The sequence below is a fragment of the Parasteatoda tepidariorum genome, chromosome 6, assembly GCF_043381705.1.
Source record: "Parasteatoda tepidariorum isolate YZ-2023 chromosome 6, CAS_Ptep_4.0, whole genome shotgun sequence".
NCBI classification, from domain to species: Eukaryota; Metazoa; Arthropoda; class Arachnida; order Araneae; family Theridiidae; genus Parasteatoda; species Parasteatoda tepidariorum.
In genome coordinates, this window is record NC_092209.1 from 81,275,347 (window position 1) to 81,287,498 (window position 12,152).

General features: G+C 32.3%; 1 protein-coding gene across 1 annotated transcript; it reads right to left on the bottom strand.

Annotated features, from left to right (window-relative positions):
* Window positions 1-5,776: 5,776 nt before the first annotated feature.
* LOC122273906 (uncharacterized) lies at window positions 5,777-6,847 on the bottom strand. Its single transcript, XM_043057882.2, has one exon. It carries the CDS (start codon window positions 6,845-6,847, stop codon window positions 5,777-5,779), a length of 1,071 nt encoding a protein of 356 aa, XP_042913816.2.
* Window positions 6,848-12,152: the final 5,305 nt, after the last annotated feature.

A 12,152-nucleotide genomic window follows, 5' to 3' on the forward strand; every position in this document is an offset into this window, starting at 1 on the left:
ATATATATATATATATATATATATATATATGTGTGTGTGTGTGTGTGTATATATATCTATATGTGTCTGTATATGTATATATAATTTTAAAATTAGCTTTTTCTCTCCTTATACATGATTAAAATTGTCCATGCATCGTACATAGTTGGCACCACAACGAAGGCATCAATCTGTCAAAAGCTTGAGCGGCAGTTTCGCTGTCATGGCGTGTTACTAAAAAATTAAGAAGATTTGGCAAAAGCAACAGGAAAGATTATAATGCTTACGAATCGACATTGCAGAATGAAATTGCCGGTAACTCCACATAGTTTGGATTAGTAGAGAGTTCCTTCTGTTCAGTTTCATATGACAGATAAATCATCGAAAATTGGTACATTTGATATAAGAAACCGACCAAACATGACACAAATATGACGAGTGTGAAAAATCTTCTTTTCAGAGATGATGTCGTTGCCATTTCAGCGAAACTTGAAATATATGATTCCACAAACACATATTTAATCTTTTCTTTTAAAGAGGCCATATTTATGTACTTTTTTTTAATGGTTATTATTCAATATCTGAAAGACAAAACACATGAATGATAAAAATGAAGACTTGTGTTACAAAAATATGTTCAATTTTGCTTTTTAAGTTTCGTAGTTAATTTATTTTGGAAATTATTTCAATGCTTTGTTTTAAATAAGGAGCAATAAAATGATGCTTAAAAAATGTAAACAGGACCAGACACCAGTCCTTGGTCAAATTATTAGACGCATTATAAGATTCTGCTGTATCTTTTCTTTCATTTCGGGCTCAATTCGTCCCCTGACTCAATTTAATCACGTTTATATTAACTTGCCTTCGTGTATGTGGAATTTTGTAATTTTGGAATTTTGTAATCGATTTCAAACTAACTTCCCGACTAGCTACAGACTTCAAATTTGGCACATAGTTCAGACTTGGATGACAATGCATGAAAATGAAGAGAATACATATAAAGCAAAATAAATCTAAAATAAGGAAAAATTAATATTTTCGCGATTGTCTTTTGTTGTCGATTCGATTATTTCAAATTAGTGTCACTTGTCAGTTGAAAAGTTTTGTGCACAGTGATTAAAAAAAAGTGAGATTTTGGAAGTGAGTACAAAAAAAATTAAAATAAAAAGTAATATTTTAAAAAACCCCGTTTTTGTAGAGGAGAATAATTTGAAAAACGAAAAACGAGAGGCCTCATGAAATACATAACAGCATATATACACATACATATGCACATTTTCTTACTCATACACATGCACAGCCACATACACAAACATATTCCACATCCACATTCAGATACAATTACAGATATACATACACTAATATAACATTACTGTCATATATTTCATGCTCCCCACGTTTCTCGTTTTTCAAATTTTTATTTTTTAATTATTATTCTCCACTACAAAAACGTGATTTTTAAAAATATTATTTTTTATTTTGATTTTTTTTCCTTTTTATGCGTCGTACGCTAGCTTCAAAAACTTTCAATTTTCGTGAAATTTCGAGATTTGAAAATATTTTAGCATTCACGAGGGCCTTTACTTCAGCTTTCTAACGCGGGAGAAAGATCGCTCCTTTTGTTCCAATTGTTTAGTTACAAGCATTGTTCACAAAATAAACAAATAAGTGAGTAGTATTAAACTGCGAAACAGACACACACACACGCACAGCGCTTAAAGCAACAGAAACGTGTCCGCGACTGACGGACGCAAAAATGCTACTGAAACCGGTTTGCATTTGTTTACGGTCGTGTGTCAATTGGTTAACATTGTAATGCAATACGCTAAAAATAAATACAAATAGGAAGTATATATAAAAAATCTCCAGAACAAAAACCCATTACATGTATGTTAAAATAAAAAATTATTGAATACAAAACTCGTGTAAAACATGTAGTTATTGAAAAACTTCAGTGAGTCTAATAATGTGAAGAAGGACTGTAACTTAGGCAAAAGCGTTAGGGGAACCGAAGAACAAGGGAGGAAAATTCAGGTTTATGATTTATTTAAAAATAATAATAATAGAAAATAAGATTTTTAATTTGAATAATTTTAAGCTTTTTCAACCTATGGACTACATATTTTTCCTCTTTATTACACAATATTTTTTCAAGATAATTCGTCTCGTCAAGGTTTTTAAAATTGCGTGAATATATTTCTATAATAGTAATTTGCTTTACCTTCAGATTGAGTTAGGACTTTTCAATGTATAAAAGCTTTTAAAAACCATTTCATTATAGACACTCTGCGCACTACCTAATTTAATGAATGGCACTGTAACCTTCTAGTAAATAATAACTAGAAGACCTAATTTTTGGGTTTACGACCACTATTGTTCAACTCCGCAGCCTTGTAATTTTGAACCCAATCCAGAAGACAAAGGAACTTCTGGATCGATTATTGGAAGCAATTTGCCTTTTTGGAAGAACCCATGCTATCCCACTATTGTTCATAAAACATTAACCCATGATCCGTCAACCACTCAGGATATTTTTCGTTAGTTCTGTGATCGGTGCAAGCCTGATGCGTAATTCATATCGACCAGCCATCGCTGGGATTCAAACCCTCATTGGAAAGTAAACGCTCTAACCCCTGAGCCATCGTGGTTCTTGCTGCAGACATTGTGCAGGTACGGTCTGACTCTAAGAGAAAGAGATGTGTTTAATACGAAGATTCCGGGGTTTTAAAGCATTGCAAACGCCTTCAACGAAACATATTTAATAGCAAAACAAGGAATGGTGTTCATGTTATAACGCGGTAGAGGAAATTGGATGCAATTAATCCTTCTACGTTACTGGTAAGAGCGCCATCTGGTGGATTTTAGAAATTATTAACATTGAGAAATATTATTTACAATCTGATCAACCTACTGATCAGGGTGCGTATTATCATGCGTGTATTCTCATGACCTTATGCAACATCTACTGGACAACCTCTAAGAAAGAGGAGAGATAAGGTTGCAGGCAGACAGTTTCTTGCGCTTGCTTTTTCTGTGGTTTTTAGTTTTAAGACAATTAAAAACCAAATTATTAATAACATTCGACACGATCTTTGGACAGTTAGTTAGTTAATTAAGTATTATTGGCGCAAAAGCCATTTTTGGCCATACCGCACCGACAACTTGTTTTATAAGAAACATTCTGCTATAAGTTAAAGCTAAATTGATTTGTAAAAACCAATGTCCCTTAGATAATTAAAAATGTTTTTGTGGGGTTTATCTCCAATTAATAAAATCAATGTTGGATTAAAGCAACCAAAGTGGCGTTGTCTCTGTGTTTTAAATTCGTTACACTTTGTTAAAATATGTTTAATTGTGAGCTGTTCTCTACAATGACAACATTCGGGTGCAGTTTCGCTTAATAAAAGATGTTTATGGGTTAATCGAGAGTGGCCAAGGCGCAAGCGATTTAATATTACTTCCTGCTTTCGACTAATGTTCGACTAACTTTTATAAGATTTAATAGAAGGTTTAATGTCATGCAATTTATTATTTATTTCATTTTCCCAATCATTTTGCCAGTGTAAATATTGTTTATTATCAATTGCATTTTTGATATCTGTGTAGGTAAGGGGGTTGTTTGTTACATTGTTTGTTGACTTAGCACACTTTATCTGCTGTTGCATTACCCGAAATGCCAGCATGGCCTGGCACCCAACAAAAAATTATGGCATATTCTTTTAGGAGTAAATTGCTGTATAGGTTTAAAATATTATTTATAATAGAATGTGTATTCAGTTCTCTATTTTGTAGGGCAACTATGACACTTTTTGAATCTGAATATATTATCCATTTTTTCAACCTTTGAGAAGAAATAAATTGAAGAGCCAGATAAACCGCATGGCATTCACATGTAAATACGGAGCATTTTGAATGTAATTTTTCAGATATTGTGGATATAGGGGTAACAACAGCGCTTGCAACATGGTCAAGGCTTTTAGAGCCATCTGTAAAAATGGAATTAAAATTACTATATTGTTCTTGGTGTGAATGTAAATGTCAGCAGCAGTTTGTGTTTTTGTCAGATTGTTAAAAATATCAATAGTTTAGAGAGAAATGACGTCCCAAGGAGGTCTTAATTCGCTCGCAGGTAAAATATTATAGTCTTCTAGGTTTAGGTCAGATAAAAGCTTTCTTACTCTCAAACCAAAAGTCGGTATTGCAGAGGGTCTGTTACTAAATAATCTTTCATAAAATGGAGTTGTAACATTTGAAAACATGGAATGTATATGATGGATTTTGACATGAAAATAGTATCTCAATGTTAACTTATTGCGTCGTTCAGCAAGAGTTGGTTCATGATATAAAACGTTGAGACTTTTTATGAATGATGTGCGAAATGCTCCTGTTGCTATACGCATGCCGGAATTATGGATGGTGTCAAGATATTTAAGAACAGATTTTCTTGCTGATCCGTAGACAACGCAACCATAGTCGAGTTTAGATCAAATGGTACACCTATAAATTTTGAGCATGGCATCTGTATCTGCACCCCAAGAGGTGTTTGTCAAAACTTTAAGTAAATTTAATTTCAGTCCACGGGTTTTTCTTAAGTGCTTAATATGAGATGTAAAAGTGAGTTAAGAGTCTAAGATCAAGCCAAGAAATTTTGTTTCGCTTAAAACGGGAATGCGGAAGTTTTTGAGATACAGTTCAGGATCGGGGTGGATCCCTCTTCGTCCACAGAAGTGTATACTCGTTGTCTTAGTTGTAGAAAAATTAAAACCATTTAACTCAGTCCATTGGGATAATTTATTAATAGCGAGCTGCAATTGTCTTTCGATAGTGTGCATCTGAGATGCCTTATAAGAGATCCGCAGATCATCAACAAATAGCCTGCCGTCCACTGTAGATGGTAATGTGGTTAAAATATCATTTATTTTTATAAGAAATAAGGTTACACTAATGACACTACCTTGAGGAACACCTTCCTCTTGATTAAAAGTGTCAGATAAAGTGTTATTCATTCTAACTTGAAATGTCCTGTTGAGTTTTGAATAAAATAAAACATATTTCCATTAATGTCATAATTTAAAAGGTCCCTTAAAATGCCGTATCTCCACGTTCGATCATACGCTTTCTCAATATCAAAAAATATCGTCACAAGATATTGCCTTTTTAAAAACGCTTCACGTATATCAGTTTCTAAGAGCATTAGATTGTCAACAGTTGAATTACACTTGCGAAATCTGCTTTGTCTCTTAGATAAAATACAACGAGATTCCAATAAATATATTAATCTTGCGTTTATTATTCTCTTTAGAAGTTTGCAAAGACAACTGGTGCGAGCGATTGATCGGTAATTGGTAGGATGTATAGGGTCCTTACCTGGTTTAGGAATGGCAGCTATATATGATTTTCTCCATATTGATGGGAATTGTCTATTCAGCCAAACTCTATTAAACAGTTTTAAAATTATTTCCAAATGGGTGTCAGAGAGGTGTTTAAACATACTATTGTGAATTTTGTCAGGCCCTGGAGATGTTTCTTTACATTTATTAATAGCAGATTTTAATTCAGTTATTGTTAGAGGAGAATTGTAATCATTGTGAGGTTCAACAGAGGGTCTAAGTACATTTTTTCAGTTTGAGTTTTGCATTTTTGGAAAGTTGGAGAGTAATTTTCTGTACTAGAGGCTCGGGAAAAGTTTTCGGCTAGGGTATTTGCTATTTCTTTAATTTCTGTTAATTTATTTCCATTTACTTCAAGATGCGTAATAGGTAAGGAGTTGTAATGACCAGATATTTTTTTATTTTTGCTAAATTTCTTTTGCTTTCGTATTGTTATTTATGGTACTTATATACTTAATCCAAGATTCTCTTTGGCTTTGCCTTCCAGTTTTCCTTGCAAATGCACGGGATTTTTTAAACAGGATTAAATTTTCAACAGTTGGGTGTCGACGGAATATTCTCCAGACTCGTCTTTGAGCTTTATGAGTTTGTCTGCATTCTTCGTTCCACCATGGTTTTGGGTATTTAGGTAAATTATTTGAAGTACGTGGAATGGAATTTTCAGATGCGGATATTAGAGAATTTGTAATATGTTGTGCAGCTTCTTCAATATTACCATTATAAACAATTTCTTCGTCGAATGCTAGGGACTCTTGAAAAAGTGTCCAGTTTGCTAAGTGTGTTAGCAGTCTAGGGGAGTGCACTGTATTCGTATTTCCAGGTTTCAAAATATTGATGATTAGTGGAAAATGGTCGCTATGATAAAGGTCATTCCAAACAAAAAATTTTAATAAGGTATAAATGCGTGGTGAACACAGTGTCAAATCAATGGAATGGAATGTACGAGATGGAAAGTGGAAATGTGTTTTTTCATCAGTATTTAGTATACAGAGTTGGTGGTCGTCTATTAATGTTTCTATTTGATTCCCGCGAGAATTTGTAGTATCACTTCCCCAAGTTATGCTATGCCCATTTAGATCACCTGTGATTATAAATGGTTGCGGTAGTTCAGCTATTAGTTTGTTTAGATCTGATTGCAATATTGATTGGTTTGGTGGAAGGTACAGACTGCATATTGTGATGAGTTTTGATTGAAATGTAACTTGTGCTGCTACTGCTTGCAAGGTAGTTGTCAATAGAACAGGTGAAAATGGATAACTTTTTGAAATCAAGAGAGATACACCTCCGCATGCCTTATTTCCATCAATAAAATCTTTCCTTAGATGCGAATATCTTTGTACATTAGCTTTGTGGTTAGGTTTCAAAAATGTTTCCTGAAGTGCGAAACAAGCGGGATTATGTTTTTCAATTAAATTTTTGATATCTGGAAAATTAACATAAAACCCACGACAATTCCACGATATGAGTTTATCGGCCATTATTTTTTATTTTTAATGTTTTTGGGTTTCAGGTTTTCTGGAGTTTCCATCCCTTTTTCTATTTGCATTTGAGAGTTTTGAGAAGCATCTGAGCAATTCTCGTCGTCTGTAATCATCGTATCAGATGAAAGCTGATCCTGTTGGCTGTTTGGTAGTTTTTTCCGGTTTTTATTGAAACGATTTTGTCTGCTTTTAGATACATATTTAGGTTTACTTACCAATGGGGATTGAGTTAATTTTTTGTGAAGAACATTGACCATTTGCGGGGTTATTTTCAGGTATTGACTGTTTTTAATAGTATTTTGAGATAACTGATCAGAAGTTGATGGGGTTGAGACTTTGGATTGCTGAGAAAGCTGTACAGTTTTAGATTTTAACGTATTGGATGTCTGAGAAGGAGTTGTTGTCAGAGCTTTTGAACATTTGGGTGATATGGTAAGTTTTGTATTTCGAAGTTCAGATTCACTATTGTCAGTCTGTATACCTATGGATTTAGTTGTTTTTGAAGTTTTTACCACTGAAGCATAAGAAACATTAAGTCTAGGTTGTGAGCTTAAAAATTTACTTTTGGCTTCAAAATATGACAAGTTTTGCATTACTTTAATATTTAATATTTGTTTTTCCTGTTTCCATTTAGGACATTGGCGAGAATTTGCAGAGTGAGATTCGGAACAGTTAGTACATTTTTCTGGCTGATTACAGGTTTTAAAAGTGTGACCGGTTTCACTGCAGCGAGAGCAAGTCTCTTTTCCTCTGCAGTTGTTTGTAGAATGGCCAAATTTTTGACATTTGAAGCATCGGAGTGGATTAGGAATGTATGGGCGAATTTTACAGTTTCGGTACCCTGCTTTAATATCATCAGGTAGTATAGAAGTGTTGAATGTTAAGATTATGTGTTGAGTGGTAACTATTTCTGGACCTTTTTTATGGTTATGTGCCGTGCATCTATAACTCCTTGACTGGAGAGACCTTCGATTATTTCACAAATTGGGAGTGATTGTAACGTCTTATCAGAGATCACGCCTTTAGATATATTTAGAGTGTTGTGAGAGGTTACTGAGATTTTAACGTTTCCGAGTTCAGATAATTTCAAAAGTGAAGCTGTTTGTTTGTTGGAATTTGTTTCGATTAACAAGTCTCCTGATGGCATCTGTTTTACCTTTTTAGGATTACCAATATTTGCTTCAAGTGTTTTTTGAACTAAAAATGGTGATATAGACGAAAGTTTCTTTTCTGTAGAGCTTAAGATCAGAAATTTTGCTGTAGTGGGGTCGTAATTTGTGCATTTAGCAGGATTGAAACTAGGTGAGAAAATTGTCCTGCTTTTGTTTCGGTGTGTGGAACTGAACACCATCTGTTCATTTTCAGCCATAGAAACAAATAATCAACTTCCACTATCAACTGCACCACCCACCACGGAGTCCAACTTAGGGGATGTAAGTGACAGTGAAAAATCTGTCACTTAACACCGATGCTGGCCAATAGCTATACGCCCGAAAGTCACCCCTGAAGCAGCCTCCACCCTTAACGAGGTGCTCAGTAAGTGACCCCTTGGCTTGACCCTAGCCATCAGATGACGTTTGTGACATGCCGATTAATGCATACGGGCCACTATGCACCTCCCGTTTACCTGAAGCAGGGGCCAAAGTAGTGTGTTGGGGTACCAAGATGCCCCTCAACTACCAGGATCCCCCTTTCCAGGGACACGGGTCTCCACGCACGGCAAACACGCGGATGGTTTTCTTCCCATCAGAGTTTGATATAAAACCGAAACCAAGACGAAAAGCCCTTTACCAATCAATTTGGCAACCACGACAAGAGTGAAATTTTTTTATAAATAAATATAATACAAATGAAGAAGTGAAACATAATTAATAAATATACATATGTATATATAAACGTAACAAAAATAATCAAAAATATAAAAGCTCAAATAATTGCTCACTAGGTCAATGTAATAAATAATGAAAGTCAGAAACTCAAAACAGGACCGTCGCAGGAGAGATATAGAAAAATGCTCAAGTCCAGCTGAGAGCCCCGGGTGTGCCCCTGGGGGCGATCTTTACACAGAGGATAACAGAATCACTCCCCGATTTTGGGCAGAATTATTACAAACCAATCCTACGTGGTGTCGTCTCCTTGTTGTAGAGGATAAGCTCTAAGTAAAAAGTGTCTGGAAAGCATCAGTAACTTGAAAATAAAATTATAAAACTTTTACTATCGAGTATTATGAAAATGAATGTTGCTTTGGGTTTGATGGCTTGGGCACCTTATTTGGACGTCATCACACTTTTTAACTGTCCTCAAGAGTTATAGTAAACAGTGCGCATGCGTCGTTATTTCTTGCTTTGCTATGGTGAGCGCTGCTGTTTGATATTTTTTTAGAATTCTCTTTTAATTTTGTTATGCATTAAGTTGATGAGTATATTTTTGAGATATGGGATCAGAGACATCCCATAAATAGTTCTTGAATTGTGATCATATGATACTCACTTTTTTTTTATTTTTTATTTTTTGAAGAGGGTTTTAGTTCAGTTTTTTAGTCCTCAGCATGGCTCCTCTTTAATATATAATAACTCTCGGGAGGGGGGGGGAGCAGATTTTCCATGCTACTGATTTGCTAAAGCTCAGAGTTTTCCTTAAAATGCAATAGATGGCAAATCACAATTTCTGAAGGAAAAGAAATAGACATTAACCGTTCTTCTCTCAGAAGTTAGTGAACGAAGCGAACAGGGGAAGGAGCTTCCTAGATTTTTAAAAAGATTCCAGACAGTTAAATAATTCAGGTGCATTTAATTTTTTTTTTTTTTTTAGTTTTGCTTTTCAGTGTTTGATTATTTTTTATTAATGTTACAATGTTCTGTTGCAATGAACACAAAAGAAAAGAAATTTAAAAAAAATGCAAATGCTTACAATATTACTGAAAATATAAACCAAAAACATTTAAAAGCAAAATTTATTTTCAATGTTACAATGTTCTGTTGCAGTAAACACAAAAGAAAAGAAATTTAAAAAAAATACAAATGCTAACATAATTACGAAAAATATAAACCAAAAATTTATTTTCTTTGTTACAATGTTCTGTTGCAGTGAACACAAAAGAAAAGAAATTTTAAAAAAATACAAATGCTAACAAAATTATTAAAAAAATAATCCAAAAATTCATTTTCTATGTTACAATGTTCTGCTACAATGAACACAAAAGAAAAGAAATTTAAATAAAATACAAATGCTAACAAAATTACTAAAAATATAAACCAAAAATACATTTTCTATGTTACAATGTTCTGTTACAATGAACACAATAGAAAGAAATTTAAAAAAAAACACAAATGCTAATAAAATTACTAAAAATATAAACAAAAATTTATTTTCATTGTTACAATGTTCTGTTACAATGAACACAAAAGAAAAGAAATTTAAGAAAAAATACAAATGCTAACAAAATTATTGAAAATATAAACCAAAAATATTTAAAGCTAAAATTTATTTTCATTGTTACAATGTTTTGTTGCAATGAACGCAAAAGAAAAGAAATTTTTTTAAAAAAAATCCAAATGCTAACAAAATTACTAAAAATACAAACCGAAAATATTTAAAACTAAAATTCATTTTAAGTGAAAAAAAATAATAATAATATAATGCAAACCAATATAACGTACTTTAACACTTACCACTAACAGTCTTCGCAATATTTAACCTATGATGTTTCCTTCTCGGAAAAAAAAGGCATGATGAACATTTCATAAGCTTTATTCATGCAAAAAGTACTTTTTAAAATAAATTTATTTAAATGATTTTTTGCTTTAAATGATGTTTCGAATTGCCTTTGAAAATATGAAAGAAAGAAATCATTCAAAAAGCTAAATAAAAGTAAAAGCCTTTTACTTAAATTGGTTCCTTTGATAAAATAACGAGAGCACAAATATATTATAAATGTGCATGTTACAGACTAAAAGTATTAACAAAGAATAGTTTTGTTATAAAATATAATAATAACACAGTGCTGGCCAATACAACATGATTTAAATAGTTACCACCATTAGGCTTTGCATTTTGATGGACTTTTAATGTATTATGATAATTTCTTATTGTGCGAAAATCAATGGTTGTTTATTATTTTAATATCTTTTTATCGCTTATATTGGCAATGATTTTAAATACTATTAAATGTAGTCATTTAAAAAAAATGTGCATAAAATCACGTTTCGCGAAAAGTAATGGTTATTCGATAGAATTCTTAAGTTTTCTTAATATATATTTTTCTTAATATACTTTTTTTAATTTATATTTTAATCAATTTAGCTTAATGGAAATTCTATTAAATTTTTTTATTTCAAATTTTTGGTACAAAAATTACAGTCCTATTCCAAATTATTAGACTCACTATAAGATTGTACGTAAAATTTTAATTATCAGGTGATACTATAAAGCTTTATTGTTTTAATGCGACTGAAACCGGTTTGCACTTGTTTACGTTCGTGCATCAATTGCTTAACATTGTAATGCAATGAGTTAAAAATTAATATAATTCGGAAGTATATAAAAAAAAATATCTGGAATAAAAACCCATTACATGTATGTTTAAATATAAAGGTATTGCACATAAACTCGTGCAAAACATATAATTATTGAAACACTACAGTGCGTCTAATAATTTGTCTAATTATTATAATATATTAATCTATCGGATGTAATAAATATTATATATTTATATAATATATCGTCTAATTTATCCAATCATCGAATTCATATTATATATCTCCTAATTTGACCAATTGGTGCAAGAACGTAAACAAGTGCAAACCGGTTTCAGCTGCGTAAAAACAATAAAGTTGTATAGTATCACCTGATAACTAACATTTTACATACAATCTCATGGTGCGTCTATTAATTTGGTAATGGACTGAATAAAAGTAGCGTCTCTTAATCTAAAATATAATGAAATGTTGCATTTGAAGATATAAAAAGTGTTAAATGGTTTTATCATCTAAAACCATGTCTATTTCACTTTGTTCTGAAACTTTCAAGCTCGACTACTTGATATTAGATGATAAAGGAAAGGAAGATTTGGAACAGAATTTTAAAATATGTAATAAGGGAGGGAAAAATGATATAAGATTTCATCTGGAAATTTTTGCCGAATAACAATGCAAGTTTTAATCATATTCTAAATTTTCATTTCTAAATTCTAAATTTTATAGTCAATGGAAATGTCGACTAATCTGATTAATGGACGAATCCGATAAATCGACCAATCCGATGAGTTTTCGATAAATAGAATACAACAGACATAAAGCATAAG

Bases quoted from the DNA above. Each gene is read 5' to 3' on its own strand.
- LOC122273906 (XM_043057882.2), bottom strand. From the start codon at position 6,847: ATGGCCGATAAACTCATATCGTGGAATTGTCGTGGGTTTTATGTTAAT.